The 17,511-nt window shown below is 43.3% G+C and overlaps 5 protein-coding genes across 6 annotated transcripts; 3 read left to right on the top strand and 2 right to left on the bottom strand.

Annotated features, from left to right (window-relative positions):
- Positions 1 to 283: 283 nt before the first annotated feature.
- Positions 284 to 4,529, bottom strand: lamtor1 (late endosomal/lysosomal adaptor, MAPK and MTOR activator 1). The gene is made up of 5 exons (XM_037468005.2): positions 4,270 to 4,529; positions 3,057 to 3,202; positions 2,874 to 2,951; positions 2,184 to 2,307; positions 284 to 1,909 (listed from the first exon to the last, which is right to left on the bottom strand). Exons 1-5 carry the CDS (start codon positions 4,309 to 4,311, stop codon positions 1,817 to 1,819), a joined length of 483 nt encoding a protein of 160 aa, XP_037323902.1. The 5' UTR covers positions 4,312 to 4,529; the 3' UTR covers positions 284 to 1,816.
- Positions 4,530 to 6,095: 1,566 nt separating this feature from the next.
- sfrp2l (secreted frizzled-related protein 2 like) lies at positions 6,096 to 8,602 on the top strand. Its single transcript, XM_062561614.1, has 3 exons — positions 6,096 to 6,706; positions 7,155 to 7,234; positions 7,438 to 8,602. The coding sequence occupies exons 1-3, from the start codon at positions 6,178 to 6,180 to the stop codon at positions 7,855 to 7,857; spliced, it is 1,029 nt and encodes a 342-aa protein (XP_062417598.1). The 5' UTR covers positions 6,096 to 6,177; the 3' UTR covers positions 7,858 to 8,602.
- Positions 8,603 to 9,722: 1,120 nt separating this feature from the next.
- On the top strand, positions 9,723 to 10,883 carry tomt (transmembrane O-methyltransferase). The gene is made up of 4 exons (XM_037472404.2): positions 9,723 to 9,984; positions 10,064 to 10,260; positions 10,428 to 10,550; positions 10,686 to 10,883. Exons 1-4 carry the CDS (start codon positions 9,723 to 9,725, stop codon positions 10,881 to 10,883), a joined length of 780 nt encoding a protein of 259 aa, XP_037328301.2.
- Positions 10,884 to 11,214: 331 nt separating this feature from the next.
- On the bottom strand, positions 11,215 to 13,225 carry anapc15 (anaphase promoting complex subunit 15). Of its 2 annotated transcripts, none has more exons than XM_037478969.2 (5): positions 13,144 to 13,225; positions 12,665 to 12,786; positions 12,507 to 12,566; positions 12,221 to 12,361; positions 11,215 to 12,071 (listed from the first exon to the last, which is right to left on the bottom strand). In XM_037478969.2, exons 2-5 carry the CDS (start codon positions 12,782 to 12,784, stop codon positions 12,024 to 12,026), a joined length of 369 nt encoding a protein of 122 aa, XP_037334866.1. In that variant the 5' UTR covers positions 12,785 to 12,786; positions 13,144 to 13,225; the 3' UTR covers positions 11,215 to 12,023. The 2 variants fall into 2 exon arrangements, with proteins under 2 accessions (XP_037334866.1, XP_037334857.1); XM_037478960.2 differs by having other exon boundaries at positions 13,097 to 13,216.
- A 701-nt stretch (positions 13,226 to 13,926) lies between these two features.
- folr (folate receptor) lies at positions 13,927 to 16,010 on the top strand. The gene is made up of 5 exons (XM_037465362.2): positions 13,927 to 14,087; positions 14,597 to 14,727; positions 14,858 to 15,046; positions 15,305 to 15,440; positions 15,563 to 16,010. The coding sequence occupies exons 1-5, from the start codon at positions 14,063 to 14,065 to the stop codon at positions 15,835 to 15,837; spliced, it is 756 nt and encodes a 251-aa protein (XP_037321259.2). The 5' UTR covers positions 13,927 to 14,062; the 3' UTR covers positions 15,838 to 16,010.
- Positions 16,011 to 17,511: the final 1,501 nt, after the last annotated feature.

Below are 17,511 nucleotides of genomic sequence, written 5' to 3'. Positions count from 1 at the left end.
CCTTTTTTTTGTTATTTCCTTATTTTATTGTTGGATCGTCCAGGCCTTTTTATAAATAAAGAGTACACAAGTGACAATTTATTGCAGATGATTTAAGTGACAGTGAGTTTATCTATTCTGTAATATTGTTTCAAACATGGATTTGGGTTCTGTAATATTTTCCTAAATTATTCATGTATCACAATTTAGCACACCAGTTATTAACATTAATGACATTTCATTACTGAATCTACCACTTTGCTGATAACAGCATATGAATGTAAGATTGTATAAGACACATGTGTTAGGTTGAAAATCTTTAATGAATTAATTAAACCCAAACAAAAATAATCCTTAAAACTTTTTGGTACTAGCCTAAGATATTACAAACATATCAGGTAGTATAACACATGAGTAACAAACAAAACAAAAGAAATGCAGAGTACCCATTGCAAAAAGAAAACATTGGCCGTGTGCCTGATTGATCACAACCTTGCAGATCATCCCTTTGGAGGCTCCAGAGCGGCTCACCTCGCTCCCTGCACACGCTCACTTATGTCCTCTCCTCCGAAGAGCAAATACACGAATAAATAATCACAAAAAGGTCTCGGATAATTTTATCTGCCGTGGTACATAGATTGTTAAGAATTCACCCACACTGCAACAATGGTTAGTTTCTGATTAAAAGGAATAACTCAATCATATTACAATCTGCAGCAGAAAGCTTTGTTTAAAAGCCAACAGATGCAGTCCTTAAAAAGGTGTCTTGCATTTCATAAAAACATTTATTCGCCGCCAAAAGATCTTAGCCAATTACTGATAATCAACTCTACTAAAAGAGGAAGATCATACAATCCATCATGTTTTTATACTCAATAAGAATATTCTGTCCAAGGCGGCATCCATACATACAATCTGTCACTGCACCCTCTCCACATCTATACGCCTCCACTGCTATTAAATATGGGAAGTTCTGGGATGTTCTTTCAAGAGTCTGCCTGCTCATTTTTGTTTAGTGCTAGAAAACACATTACTGTCTGTAAAACCCGACAACTTGTATCTCGAGACAGCTCCCTCTCCGCTCTGCGACGTCAGGAGGCCCTCCTGCTTGTGTTTGCATGGACACCAGTCAGTGTCCTCTAACTCATGATCTACCTGTAGATTTCATCTGGAATGACATAACACACCAGATGACTAATAACCACGGTCAGATTTTAAACATTACTACAGTGTCAGGTTAGTTTACTGTTTTGTGTTCAGGTTCTATTGAGATATGAATCTTGGTGCCGTGTGACACCAGATTATGGTGGGATGTATTGGATCAAACATCATAGAGCTCTTCTTCACAAGAATAAACTGCGTTGTTCAATGTCACCACAGTCTGGGGTGCTAAGCCACCCTTGCCGCCTGAGTATAAAGGCTGAGGAAACTAACTGAATGTAAATACCGAGACGGCCCTGAAACCGTTTAAAAGAGCAATTTACCAAGAAAGTTGAATGATGATGATTTTTCCACGGCTGGTTCTGACAAAATCTGTGATCCACTTAGAGAGGAGGCCTTGTTGTAAATATGAGAGCACACACACACGGCCCATCTACAGACGACCATCTTCCATCGGCCATGCTGACAACTTGTAACGGACATGAAGCATACTAGAAGACAGCGGCAGGGTGCAATCCTTCATTGTCTCTGTCTTTATAGCAGTTGGAGGCATAGCTAAGGAGCACAAGAACCAAGAGGCTTTAATAAAATGGATGGGCTGGGAGGGTGAGGATGCAGAAGTCACACACAGAGAGAGCAGGATGGGACGAACAGCGTGTGCGCCAGGGTCGCAGAATCAGGGAATGGCAAACTGGACCACTAGTTCTTCTTTAGCGTCCACTTTGATTTGAGAAATTGCACTGTGAGCATAAGCTGCTATCTTGGATACCTGCAAGAGAGAAGAGTTCATGGGTATGTACAATTAGTCAAATTACCAATACACGCATAGTAAAATGAGACTACTAGGTGGACAAAAATAGCAACAACAGATTTGGATTTGATATCTTTAAGATCTATTTTTAAGTCACATTTAGTCACACCCCCACAAACTGAAATACCACAGAGCTACACATAGTGCTTTCAAGTATCTATCTGATGCTATATGTAACCAACAACTGAAACACAGGCAAACATATCTTCCATGTGTGCTACTGTGACATTACCTGCTGGATATCGGAGTATGGCACCTGGTCACTCGCAAGCACTTGGTGGGGCTGGCTGGTGAGCGAGGGGAGCGCGAGGGATTTCTTCTGGGGCAGACTGTTGCTCAATACGGCCAGCTTCGTACTGAAACAAAACACCAGAGTGAAGTTGTGAACGCAGTTTGTCACCTTGACTGTTCAACCTCATTGTTGTGTCCTGACAACCAGCAGTTTAATCTCTGCACCTTCCTTTTAGACCAAACACAGCTGCTGCTAGGTGTCATTGTATCTGCGGTTTAATGTTCAATTCTTATGTAATCATTTCCCCACGCCTTCTTGCATTGTCAGGTTGGTGTAAGAACAGTTTAACTCTTGGGAAATTTAACTGAGCAAACACCAACCAAATCATGCCTTTGGATAAACTCCCCTTTTAAGAGCATTTAAGTAATTGAAAAAAATATCTTTCCACGAGTAAGATATAGTATAATCAGAAAACACACTGTAGAGCTCCTGACTTTTATCATTAGCTATGGCTCTAACAACTATAACACACACGCTTTCTTTATAGCCAACTACATGCACAGTTCAGCAAATTATTTTTGACCATCTTCCAAGTTGAGAACACCTTCGCTCTAAACAAATAAAGAAAACCAAAAAGAAAACTGCCACAGACTTCCACAAAATGTATTACACTACTGCTCACCCACATACCTGTATTGCCGAGCTTTGTCCATGTATTCGTGCTGCTCCATCATGACAGAGTCAGCTGCTGACACATCAATAATATTCCTTAAAGAGAAGAGATATCAGCACTTTATTAAAGGCACATCCATTAAGGCTTATTATTAGGAAACACATGCATGAATCTGGCTCATCTACGGGTCCATGTCTTACTGTGCTGTTTTGGTGAGGATGGACGTAAGGAGGGCCTGTTCATCCGTCCTCGCTGAGGGGACACTCGTAGTGATCCAGTCAGTGCCATTTGGGGGTTTGCTGACAGGGTTCGGGTGGGGGATCAGCGGCTTACGTTCATCAGGGTCCTAGTACCGGTCGATCAGAATGGGATTAAGTGTTAATAAAGGCTTTCTGCTCACGAAAATATCACAAATGATATCAGTTGTGTAGTTATTAAATAGCCTCACTGACAAATACGTGCATAAACCAACCATGTTTTAATAAGCATGACATTAAACAAGATAATGAAGTGGTGTGTGTGACCCATTAAGAGTGTTTTCTCCCTTGCATACATGAACATTTAAGGCATTATTTTAAGATCAAACAAAGTGACAACAACCTCAGGTATCAACTTGACAACCAATCACTGCGATGCATTTGACAAGACAATACGATATTGTTACACGTCTTCTTGCATGCTCTAAACTCAAATTTACCATTCTTACATCAATAAACCATCGGAGGAAGCGTAGACAAATTTGCACAACAACACAACTCATTTGATGGGTTTCATCTGAAATAGCATTTTGAGGGGTGGATGACGCAGACAGAGGGGCTAACTATCTACTTTAACTATTTGTGCTAGTACCAAACTGCATACGAGGACAGGCCGAACTGACTATCGAAACTAAAAATGGCTATGGTCATATGACCAAAGTATTCAGCACATCGATCACTTCCGATTTTTGAGTGACTGTTAGAATGTAACTATTAGTAGTTGAATAGTAATGCAATACTTTTAGCTTTACAACAGTTTGTTTTCAAGAATCAAAAACCTAAGTAACTTCCTGCTGATCGCAAAAGGGACTGTGCGTGAGCGGACGTGAGGTAACGTTTTTATTCGAAATCATGTTTCTTTGCCCTCCGATGCATCCGTATCTACCAACGTGTATCATCCATTTGTCAACTCCCCAACCTGCCTCAGGTCAGGCCTTCTCCGGAGGCTTTAACTAGCAAGCTAACGCAGGCGCCTGAATACTTTAACTACTATTTAAAACTTTTAAGACCACTAAGCTTTCCACACGTTGCCCAAATGCATTCATTTATGAAACGTCGACAAAATGAGATAATATTGTTTTATATTCTAATATTCTAATAACAATTATCATATATGTAGGGAGAGTTTTGGCTGGCTAGCCACTAGCTAACTAACCTGCTCTGTGGTCTCGCTCTCGTTGCTGTAACAGCAGCCCATGTCCGCGTCCGAGGGGCGACACGACACAACCCCGCTTCCCTCTGCTCCGTCACAAACGGGCCTAATTACCCTCTCCAACAATCATACGAATGTTTTCCTGTTGGTTTAAATTATGCTTCAGCAAAAAAAAAGAAGTTAGCAAGCTACTGCCCACAGCAGCTCGTTGAACGAGCAATCACATGACAGTGGCTCGCAAGTGACGACACAACGCCCACTTCCGGTATATGTGAAGCAGCTGCGGAGTCCGTCACGTGAGTTATGTACAAGGGGGGGGAAAACTATATTTAAAACGTGAGGAGCAGTGTAAATAGTGTGCAAAATAATATCATTTGCTTACTTTTTGTATAAGACTATTGGACGGAGACAACTGACGTAAAATACAAATGAGGTGTGATATTTTGAAGCACTGTTTTGTTTTTGAAACGCTTGCCTATTTTAAGATGATATAATCATATGTAAAAGGGGTAGTTATAACAAGCTTAGGGGAAGCTTATGAGGAGCTCCCTCAAAAGAGTATTATCTGAAAATTGCTCCTATTCTCACGCTAACGCTGAGATCTAAATCTCACCACACAGCTAAGCGACCTGGAGGAATTTAAGAGACAATCTCTGCTAAAAAGTCTCTCTCCAAAATACTGAGATGTCCAAGAGAGCAGTTTAGAGCCACAGGACCAATGCCGTTCACAAGAGTACAGAGAGAGAGCTAAACTCCAACCAAGCAAAGAAGCCTCGCAGACGAAATGCAAAGATCTTGAGGATACATTTATAAAGAATCTGGCCAAGACAGAGAAATGTGAGGCGATGCAAATTGAAAGGGCGAGCTAAATACAATGCTCTGGAGAAGAAATTCAAAGGAGACCTGCACCTGAAAGAACAGAACTTGGTGAAGCTTTAGGTTGAGCACCAGAGGTGACAGAGGTGGCAGCTGAAACAGCAGAGCTTGGACTTTCATAATAAAAGTTATGCAGTCAAACCACAACGCTCTAGATGGAAAGTTAAAGAAGGAGCTAGCCAAGAATAAACTATTTGAAAGAAACATTAAAACAGGTCTAGGACGAGAATACGAAACTGGCTGAGACACAAAAGATCAGAAAAATGAGGAGGCTTCTTTGGAAAGGAGTTGGAGGACAGACGGACAGTATATGCAGGACAAGGTGAAGAGGCCTGATGCAAAGGGGGAGGAGGCTTGTTCTTCAGCTAATGAACTGTTTGTATATTCTCCCTGTGTCCGGTGTACTCAGGACTCCCCCACATATTGCAAAGATATTCACTTTAGGCTAAATGTCACAAAGCCTGCTAGCAAACTTTCTCATTATACCTTTGACAGTGGTAACAGGTTAATTCAGCTATGTTTCTTTTGTTATTGAAGGATTCATCAACATGTCTAGTCTCATAATAGGCTGAGCAAAGATCCAAAATAGATAGCCGCAGGAGAAGAAGGCATGTTGGTGCACATGAGGTAGTTTCCCCATAAGAAGATGAAAGGGTGAATATGATGACAGACAGAGTGCCAAATGCACTGCTTTTATAACGCACAACAGCTACATTTATTTATGTCGAGTTCCTAGTTTTATGATTTCTTAATGATCCGAACAAGGTTTCCAAACCCCCTGCAGAAGCTTATAAACTATTAGTCGAGTCGAAGTAAAGTAAAGCGCAGTGTGCCCTATAGCGTGACACCGTTAAATGTGGAGGCAGGCATCAGTCTGATGGGGTGGGGATGATGACTGGGAGGCGCCTGCCCTCTCATTAAACCCCCCCCCCCGCCCCACCGCTTCCTCCACACCTCCTTTGTTTACACCTACATGCCGGTCAAGTCCAGGCAGCAGAGCAGCAGACTTCACTCTGTCCTCGTCGGGGAGACACGATGTTGGTTTCCGTGCTCGTCCTCGTTTCGCTGGTCGCATCGTGTCGCGCCTCTGTCGCGCCGGCTCTTCCCGTCCGGCTCGGGCCGCCCGCGCTCGGGTTCAGCTCCTCGGTCCGCTCGGTGTGCAAACCCATCCCGAGCACCCTGTCTCTGTGCCACGGGATCGGCTACAGGCACATGCGGATCCCCAACTTGCTCGGCCATGACACGCTGCGGGAGGCGCAGCAGCAGTCGGCGGCCTGGCTGCCCCTCGTCTCCAAGCTGTGCCACCGGGACACCAAGAAGTTCCTGTGCTCGCTCTTCGCTCCGGTGTGCCTGCCGGAGCTCGGCGGGCCGGTCAGCCCCTGCAGGAGCCTGTGCGAGGTCGTGCGGGACGGCTGCGTGCCCGTGATGAACGCGTTCGGGTTCCCGTGGCCGGAGATGTTCAACTGTACCCGGTTCCCGCGTAGGACCCAGCTGTGCATCCCGGCAACCGGAGAGCAGGAGGGGGGGACTCCGGAGGAGGTCAAGCACGAGGAGGCGATGAAAGGTCGGTGGAAGGATCCTTTTTTTCTAACCGTGAACTGCATTCACTCTTAACTTTTACACAATGCAGATTCGAGTCTGACAATTTCCAGCTTCTTACAAACTGATCAGTGTTGTGTTTTAGAAATACTCATCAAAAGGTTTGCTTATGATATGTGTGTCTGTAAAAAATAAAATGTATTAAAACAATATTAGTTTACCAATGAAATGTGTTTATTGAAATTGGAATTGTGCACTATACAAGCTTTTAAAATGATTATTTTTCCTAATGGTATGTGACTATATTGCTGTAATGTCCACTCATTATTGCCCCTATGCTGGTATCTAGTTGTTTTTAAAGGGCTTGATCCAGGAGTTTCAACTCAATGCCAACAATCTCACCACCTTTTTTAGGATTTCTTCTTTACATCCCCACCCACAGTCCTCTAATCCCCCTTTCCTACCCCCTCCAGGGAGCGTCATCTGCGATGCCTGCAGTCTGGCTGCTGAAGGAGAAACCGACATCCAGGAAAACTTCTGCCACAGTCCTTACGGGGAGAACAAATCGTTGTAGAGAATGCAACCCGAAAAATGCAAACTTAAAAAAAAACGTATTTTGACAATAGAGCAGAACACAGAATACCCCTTTTGGTATGATACCTATAATTAAGAACAACATGGGCCACAGAACAGATGATCTTGTTTTACAATGTGTCTGAAACGGCACCTGTTAACTAGCATTCTGTCTCCGCTGCAGCCTTTAAGATGCGTCTGGGCAGTGCGTCGGCGGTGGGAGGGGACCGTCAGCTGGTGCCTACGGCCCGCAGCCGCATCCTGAGGTGGGCAGGGGGAGGTGCGGAGAGAGCAGAGGGGGTCGGAGGCGCAATGGCCCACAGCGCTCTGTGGCTGCAAGACGGAGGCACCTGCGCTTGTCCCGGCTTGGACTCTGCAACGACAAACAAAGACAGGGGCCTAGAGGAGGGACAGATGGACGTGAGACCAGCACAAGAAGAAGGAAAAGAGGTGAAAGGGTTCCAGGGCGGATGGTTTCTGGCCCTGGCTCAGGCTGAAGAGGGGAGGCTGCAGCTGACTCGGCTGGTGAGGTGGACCAGAGGGGACAAAGAGCTGAAGAGGTTCATCAGAGCTCTCCTCAAACAGCCCTGTCCAGAGCTGTAGACGGAGGGGTCATCGACCACCGCAGTGCTGCCCCATGAGGCTGTTTTTCGGTTGTATGCAGAGTGTAGCTATGTGCTTCTGATTGCTACATCGTTTAATAATGAACAGTTGACAAATAGTTCCCAACTTACAGTGAATACTTCACTCGATTGCTGATTGTTAGATTCATGCAAATGACCCAGATGTGTTGGATGTTATCTGATTATCTTAAAACTCGCCACTTTCTTGATGAACTGTTCCTGATTGGCTCTGAAAAGCATCCGCCATGACTGATAATAAGGAAGTGTCACCAAATAGTGCAAATGCTGATATGCTTCCAAGAAAGAGCAATATTAGTATTTTTTTTGTAAATAGGAGAGAGAAAATACACCCCTTAAATCAAAGTCAAAGTGTTTGGTATTGATTGCAAGGTTTGTACTGATCTCACCCCAAGTTATCACATTTGATTTGAAGCAGTTTATTGTTACTCGTAAATGATAAAAATGTTTTCTTATACTACCTACCGTTTTGTATTCATGAAGCATACACACATTTATATTGCCTCATTGTGTTTTTACAGCAGCTTCAGTCGTTTTATGAGTCATCACACTTCAGGTATAAAACATGAAATGTGATGTCACTCAACATAAAACGGTCACACCATAAAAGAAATGTGAGGTGAATAAGAAAGAACTTTTTTGCATTTTGTTACATTTCTTTGTTCCAAACATTACTACTGGAGTATTTTTCATTTTTGGTTTATATTCCTTTCATTTAAACAAACTTTAATACATTTAAAATAAATACAATTTAGTTACATTCAATGATCTTACATTCCGTTCCATCATTTGTATCTCCTGACCGTCATCATGACTCCGTAAAGAAGACAGAAATCTGATGCCACGCCTGTTAACTCGATACGTCAGAGGTCCCACACTCGCCGTCTCACTGTCTCGGCTTCTACCCACAATATGGCTGTGATCTACAGCACAAGAAGCTGCCTCTGTGTCCTATCAAAACCGCCAAAAACTGTTGAGCATGAGTTAGAGTGATGTTACAGTCACCGCCTCTCTGTTATTGGAAACAATTACAGGACGTGTACTGTCAAGCGTGTGGTGCTTAAATTATTCATACCCCCGGGCCTCTTACCTTTTCTTGTACACACACACACACACACACAAAAACACCTCCATCTTTATGTGGCTGGAGTGCCACTTTCCTCTTGATCACCGGCGCTATCGGTCTGCGCTCGCAAGACCTTTTAGAAGACAGGTGAGTTTTTTTAATGGTACTGTGAGATATTTAATTTTGCTTCAAGCACTTATCTATATTAACAGATTATATGTTGTGTTGGGGGCGACCGTTACCCGGGGCTACAGGAATATGGAGAGTGTAGATCTTGCGCGATTCAGAACCAAGAGGGTTTGTCTCAAAATGTGTTTCATTTATTTGGAATGTCAAAAAGATCATTTGATAGATACTTTACTATCTGTGTGTTAGAGATCCTTTGTAACTTAATTAAATAATGGCTTTGATCATTTAACACATGGGAATTGTGGAGTCACACCATCGAAGGACAGCTACTATGTGACTCTGGTAATTATTAAACTTAACCGACTGAAATATAAATTGGCTGAATGATCTTGCAGCACTAATGGAAGGTTGAAGCAAGAGTTGGGACTAAATACCGGCAATAAATGCTCTGTATCAGAAGGCATCATGTGACTACAATAATTACCATATCTTTTTAGCTCAATATGATGTGATTTGTTGACTGAGAAAGTTGTTCCTTATCCGTATTACCTTCGAAGTTCGAAGATGATTCAATCCAATTAAATCACTTACAGAACAATAAACGAACAACTTGTTTCTTTGCACATGCTAGGATGGTTTCTCCTGCTATCGCTCTGGCCTTCATTCCCCTCCTGCTGACAGTTCTCATAAGATGCCGCTTCTACTTTGTGCTGTTCTACCGGGCGGTCCTGGTCAGAATATGGAGGGACTGCATGACTGGCATGAGCCGCGAGGAGCGTGCTTACCAGTACGTTCTCACTCACGCCACCCCGGGAGACCCGGACAGCATCCTCGAGGCCTTCGACGTCTGGTGCAGCAAAGTGGAGTTCATCAGCAACATTGGGCCTAAAAAAGGTGAGAGGACGATTCACCTCACACAACAATGTGACATGCGTCCAGGAGCAGGATAACACACCGTGTGTTCGGCGTGTAGGGAAGATCCTGGACCGGCTGATAGCGCAGCAGAGCCCTCTGACTGTGCTGGAGCTGGGGGCCCACTGCGGGTACAGCACGGTGCGGATCGCCCGCTCCCTGCCCCTGGGCGCCCGCATCTACAGCCTGGAGATGGACCCGAGGAACGCCGCTGTCGCTGAGAAAATCATCCGGCTGGCGGGGTTCGACGACGACACGGTGAGAGAGCAGGAAGCATGTGAACACTGCGCATCCATCTCACTCCATGAACACAAAAGCACCAAACTACCATGATTTGTTTACAGATAAGTCAAGGACATTTTGATCTCACGTATTAAATATGGAGAGTATTTTCCTCTGAGACATTCCCGCGGTATGGTCTCCAGGTGGAGCTCATTGTGAATCCATCTGATGAGGTCATCCCACAACTGCGGTCAGAGTATGGCTTGGAAAGGCTGGATTTTGTCTTCATGGACCACTGGAAGAAATGTTACCTCCCTGATCTGCAGGTGACTCGAATAAATCCCTAGAAAGGACATTTACATAATAGGATGCTATCAAGATTAATATGTCCCCTGAGTTTTCATGAGCCCGTTTCTCAACATCTGAGCTGAATGATACTCCCTCGACCCTGTGTGTTACAGATGCTGGAGGGCTCTGGTCTGCTGGGGAAAGGCTCCATGATTGTGGCCGACAACGTGCTGTTCCCCGGGGCTCCGAAGTTCCTCAGGCACATCCGCAAGAGCGGCCTGTATGAGTGGAAGGTCCACCGGGCCACACTAGAGTACAGCAAAGGCATCAGGGACGGGATGGCTGAGCTGGTGTACCAGGGAATCAAGTAGACCGCACTAGTCGGATATACATTTTGTGTGGCAAGGGATGAAAAGATAATGGCATACTATGTGTTAAAACAAAGATCTAATTAAAAAAAAGAGCTCATGATAAATGTCCTTTATGTACGAGTTTAATTTTAAACTGTTTCCCTTCAGGTGTGAAATTTAACCATTGCCTGATCAAATCTTTTCTTTGTGAAATGTTGAATAACAAAGACCATGGTGGACATTATAACCTGAAATTATTTTTCAGACTTCAAATCTACCTAAATCTGACATGCACCCTTTGGATTCATGTTACATTACCATGTTTTTGAAATGTAGACAACAGAAAGACATGTTTTCATAAAAAACATTTAATTTAGTAGAAAAAATGTCAAGGCTTTTCATTCATGTTGTTCATTTCAGCACTAAAACCCAAAATCTCTGCAAGCAATGCGTTCAGATCATCAGGAGAGTATTTGTATGCACACTAAGAGTGTCCCGATATTTCAATTGACATTCTTCAAAAGTAACGGCGGCTTGTTTTTTTGACAAAGTTAAAACAAAAAAGACCAACTGATGAATTGTCAGATCATATTACCACTTCATAAGCATTTATGAAGGTTCAGCTGGGAGTATGATATGAGTAAATAAAGATTGGCAGCATACACAACACTACGAAACAGAACCGTACAGCTTAGTATCGATCAGTCAGAGGTAACAAATTATTTCGCTATTTAAACTGCTGCTCGAGCTCAGTCAGCTTTTTGAAGGTTCTCTGAGAGAAGTGGCACGCAGCTGGAGGTCAAAGTTCAATTTAGAAAACAACTAGGCCGATGCCTACTGCCACCACTGTGTAGGTGGGTGTTTGACTGGTTACAAAACCGCAGGGCTTTCTGTGTGAAAGTGTGTGTGTGGTCGTATGTGCCAGGTAGAAGCACTCACAGTGATGTCCAACAACGTCCGGGGCCTTCAGGGGCCGCCTGCAGCTTGAAAACAGGACACTTTGTGCTGGATTCACTCCCTTTGAAGAACATCGGGATATAAGCTTTGATTTAACTATACTATTATCCTGCTTCCACAAATAAAACACAGATATATCTGTGTCACAGACAAAAGGGTCGGCAGTCATGTTTTAAGTGGAGAGTAGAAATCCGGTCATTTGTCTTAAATCATCCATTGGTCTTGGTCTTGGTCTGCTCCCTCCATGTCCACCTGACAGAAGTAAATAAATAAAAAAGACCAGATTTATATGCTTGGGGGGGAAGAAATTCAGCTAAAAAAACATTTAAGAAGAGAAATAATGTATGTGTGTATGAGTTATCCAATAATGAGACTTTCTACAAATCCTAAAATGAAAGCACCTCATTGATCTCGCCGTCATCGGGTGACTCGTTGTAGTCATTCATCTCATCCATGTCCTGCATGTCTTCTTCATCTTCCGAGTCCTCCTCGCTGTCCTCCTCGTCCTCGTCGTCCTCCTCTTCCTCTTCATCGTATCCCGCCTGCGGCCACAGGAAACCAGATGACATGAATGAATGGGGGAGAGCCGTCCTACCAGTGTTTGTTTCACACTGTGGCTTGATGCAACTCCACAGCAGCGATTATATCTTGGAAGAAAAAAAAAAGTCATCGCCGCCAACACGTTACCTCAAAAATAGGTTTCCCGATGGGCATCAGGTTGTTGTCTTTCTCGGCGATGCTCTGCAGCTGAAGGTGGAGACGGAGACAGCGTGACAACATGGGCAGGAAAAAGAGAGAGCGAGGGGGGGGGGGGAGAAGAGTGCATTTGAGGCGGAGGTGCTCACCCAGGTCTGGTGCTGCTGCTCCTGCTGGTGCAGCTCCGTCTCGTCCACGCAGGGTCGATCGAGGTTGAACCACAGCGACTCCGTAATGCGGGGGAAGAGCGAAGGGAACAGCGTGGACATGTCTGTCTCACGGGGACAACAACCAACGAGGCGTCAATCAGCAAGCCCGTGTCTGTGTGTCCGTGTGTGTGTGACTCTTTCCCACCGAAAATAAAATAATAGTGTTAAAATGAGGGTCAACCAGACACGAAAACCGACACGACTTGGCGCGATGGAGGTTACGTCAACGTAACCCGTTGCTGGTGTGCGGTTTAAAGTCTTCCTGTTGTGTAAAGTTAACCCCACTATTCTTCTCCGCAAAATTGACGTGAATGAAATGTGATATTTTACTGGTACATCAAAGCTTAATCGTGGGTAGTGCAACCCGGGTACCTGCCAGCGTCTCGCTCCAGCTTTCAAAATTTTCAAAACAAGTTTACCGGAAACTGCTGGTGTTCACCGGCAAATGTGTCCGGAGTCCCGCGGTGGAGTTTCCCTGCACAATTGTTCCGGCTGAGTGGCCGCAGTAGAGAAGGGAAGGTGTGGCGATAACAACAAATCTAGTTTGATTATTATGTATCGATCAATGTTTAGGTTTGTGTTCGTGTAGTTTGCGTGTGTACGAATAGTAATGTTCCCTGATGTATTTTCTTTCTGATAAATATTTCTAGCTAGTAAATCGCAAAAAAAACTCCATATTAATATATTCATATATTATTTGCAAAACACAAAGGCTAAAACAATTTACATAGATTATTTGGAATGTAACACTAAATCTTGTGATAACGTAAGGCTGCTAAAGCATGCAATAATTAAAAAATGAAAAATGAAATCAAACGCCACATTGACATGAAAGACATTGACATTAAAGTCTCTTCTAATGTGGACTCGTGACTTCTGTAACTTCTAAGAATCACACACACCTACACATACACATTCACAAGTTTACATATTAACCAACCAACTCTAAAGTGCTTGTAATGCAATTTTTTTTGGTGAATCAGGAGAACTTCAACATGAGGCAAAATCGTATTTTACTTTTCCCTACTTTTTCTTCTGAATTAGCCTTCCAGGAGGTCACAGTGCCATTTTATACCAGATGTTAACCCGTGTGCATGTTTATGTAATAAAGAACCGGATAGCCTTGAGATAAGACAACTCCCCCATATGCAAGGATATAATAAAACCTCTTTCTCATTCCTTTTCTCTATCTCAAACGGCCAAAGCACAGACACTATGCACGTACTTTGAACTTGGAGACATAAACATGCGCATGCACAGATGTCTCGTTTGGTCTTGTGGACTGTGTAAGAGGTGACTGGACTTAAGACGCTTATTTAAAGGTTCACCCCTTCAGGAATGACTCACCACAGAAGCCAACCAGGTAATGAATCTGTTACTTACAGAAATTGTCTTACAAGTATTTTGGGTGTTGCTTACCGTTTTGTTTTAAAGTTTACTTCCAGGAGAACTGCATTATTATTTGAAACAGTCTTTGCAGGGTACATATTTAAGTTTTTTAATGATTTCCTCTTGTAATTAAGAAATAAGGAAGATCTTTTTTTTAAGTTTTAAATTTGTTTTAAAAGGTTAGTAAAGCGTTACAATGCACTATACCTGAATAAGAGATGTTGCAGTGGACTAAATGGACCAGTTTCCATCAGATTTTATGTGAGTTAAGTGATTAAGCCACATTAGCTTCAACACCCATTAAATATTGCTTTTATAATTTATGTAAATACTGAAGGTTTTGATTGGAACACTTTTAGATGCTTCTGGTTTGTAGAAATGAAGACAAATCGCAAGACTCCTTCTTGTTCAGATTATAGTTGTTGTACTTTTATATATCAAACCATAATCATTGATGCATGCTACTGCCTCCCTGCTGTAAAGCCATGTGGCGTGTCCTGGCCTTGCTACTAGCCCTCTCCAGCGGCGCTCTGTCGCTGGACAAACTCAACATGTGCATGGACGCCAAACACCACAAAGTCAACCCTGGCCCTGAGGGAAAACTTTACTTCCAGGTGATGAACGCAAACGTCCACGAACATTCAATCGAATAAGGCGGATACTGGGAGATTCAATTGTTCCCCTCTCATCAGAGCAAGGCTTTTGGTTCAACCGCGTAAAGTGAACCCTCTTTCCTCCTTCCAGTGTGCTCCCTGGCGTGAAAATGCATGCTGCACTGCCAACACCACCATAGAAGCCCACAACGACACCTCGTACTTGTACAACTTCAACTGGAACCACTGTGGCGTCATGAGCCCCGAGTGCAAGAAACATTTCACCCAGGACACTTGCTTCTATGAGTGCTCGCCTCACTTGGGACCCTGGATTCAACCAGTGTGTATTGTTCACTTGGTCTCTGTTGTATGTGTGTACTTGCACCACTAGATGGCAGAATAAGAAAGGCTTATCAGGACAGTTTATCCACATGCATAATATTATCTCCTTTAAAAAAAGGCCTTGTAATGTGGGTTTATTTTGTGGACACCTTTTATTACTCAACCGACACATCATGCGGCTGCAACTCCTTTAAAGAGTAAAGTGTGTTCTGAAATGGTCGCTCATAAACAATCATTATAAAAGATATTTGTGTAGGTGGATCAGAGCTGGCGTAAGGAGCGTATCTTGGATGTGCCATTGTGTAAGGAGGACTGCCACAGTTGGTGGGAAGACTGCAAGAATGAATTTACCTGCAAGGCGGACTGGCACAAGGGATGGGACTGGAGCTCAGGTAAGTACACACACACGCACACACAACCCCAGACCAGTGGGTGAGGTAAAAATAATTTGCTTGCATTTTTGTATGTAACCACATTTTTTTTCTTCACATTTCTCTTTTAATTTATTATACAGGTGTTAACAGATGCCCTGATGGCAGCAAGTGCAGGAAGTGGACCGAAGTTTTCCCCACTCCCAAGTCCATGTGTGAGCAAATCTGGTCCAATTCCTACCTTTACACCACTCACTCCAAAACCTCAGGCCGCTGCATGCAGCTCTGGTTCACGGGGTCTAACCCCAACAGGAAGGTAGCGGAGTACTACCTCAACAACGCACAGCAACACCAAAGCGTTGCCCTGACAGCGCTACTTCTCCCGGCTGTTGCATGTGTCTCTGTAATGATGTACTAAAATGTTAACCTCTTGTATCGCCTCAGAGCTACCAAATTATCTTCTGCCTCTGTAGCTTTCTCACCTCCTTTTGACGAGATAGTTCAACGACACTGGACAGTGCAAGATTTGTTGCTGTATATTTCATAATTAAACCTGTAATTGGGCCTAGAATTTTTCTGTTGTTCCTTGTGTTTTTGTACATTTCCTTCCAACTCAAAGTTTCTTTAATTGATTAATTTATCTTTATTTCGGTATCATCAGATGCTGCCCTTTACATGGACATTGGAAAATGTCCTTGAAGTGTGAATAATTGGCATCAGTAATCAGTAAGTTAAAGCACTTAACGGTGATGTAAAACAGCAAAGAGTTTATTGCTATCCGCTCCATGTTAAAATCAGAAAAACATTGATGGAAAGCACAGCTCTGTGTCTCTGAGAGAATAGTACATGTGAAAAATCTGCGGGGGTGAATAAAAATAAAAAAAACTTTACTTATGGGGAAGGCATGGAGCCACACGGGGCTGGTGTGTTATTGCATGGCTGTGGGATGAGATTCCCATGAGCCCTGACTATGGATCAGTTGATTAACCCCCCCCTCATAACATCAACCACCAATGGGGAACCAATAGAACTGACCCAGAATCTGTGTGGAGGGAAAGTGTTTCTCTGTCCTGGGCCCCAGTGATCACAACATCACATGACCACTCTGGGCCAAATAGTGGTTTGTGGGCTCCACTAAGAGTTCCAGTCCCACGAGTGTGTGTGTGTGTGTGTGTGTGTGTGTGTGTGTGTGTGTGTGTGTGTGTGTGTGTGTGTGTGTGTGTGTGTGTGCAGTGACAGAGAGGTAGTAAAGGACAGAGAAAAAAAGAGAGAAAGACTGGCGTGTTAGTGTCTCTCTTCCTGCCCCTATGTTTAAGTGTGTTTTTGCATCACATCGGCACTATATGTGTGTGTGTGTGTGTGTGTGTGTGTGTGTGTGTGTGTGTGTGTTGGGCGTGAGTTTAAATATGTGCGCGTCTGTGCCACGTCTGAATGTGCTCTGTTGGGTGTTTGAATAAGTCTTGTGATTGGCTACAAGACATGGCCAGAGAGGACCATGAGTCAAAGATGACTCTGAGATACCTACTTTTGTACATTCTGCACTTTTAAGATCAAGTAAGTTCTTCTGAGTTTGTATCTCTACGGTGGAAATACATTGTAAGTCGCTTTGGATAAAAACGTCAGCTAAATGACATGTAATAATAATGTAAAAGGTCTGAGATAATTCATTAAGAACATACATAAAAAACAGATGTATAGTCTATAGTATCTTTGAAGATGTGGCTTTACTTTCTGATTAATATCAGACTTGTCAAAGTTCTGCTCCATTTCTGAGGCCGATAATAACATCCTTCCTGATAATTTAGCGTTGCAAGGTCAGCTGTGACCCAAGGCCAGTCTTTCCTGTCTCTTTTTTTTGCATGGAATGTGTGCACAAAGCTGCTAAACAAAGAGAGGTGTGGATTTGAATGAGACTATATCATCACAGAAGTTTGTTAATGCCCAAGCCAGGATTTATCCAACTCACACATGGGCATAACAACAGTCTCCGTGAGCAGAAGATAGTAAAACATTATCCAATCTAGGTTTAAACAACGGAAGATGTTTCTATAAAAAACATTGACCTAAGATAATCCCATTAGTTAACATTAGT

The sequence above is a fragment of the Pungitius pungitius genome, chromosome 3 (assembly GCF_949316345.1).
Source record: "Pungitius pungitius chromosome 3, fPunPun2.1, whole genome shotgun sequence".
NCBI lineage: Eukaryota > Metazoa > Chordata > Actinopteri > Perciformes > Gasterosteidae > Pungitius > Pungitius pungitius.
This window is presented reverse-complemented; position numbering and strand designations above follow the sequence as displayed.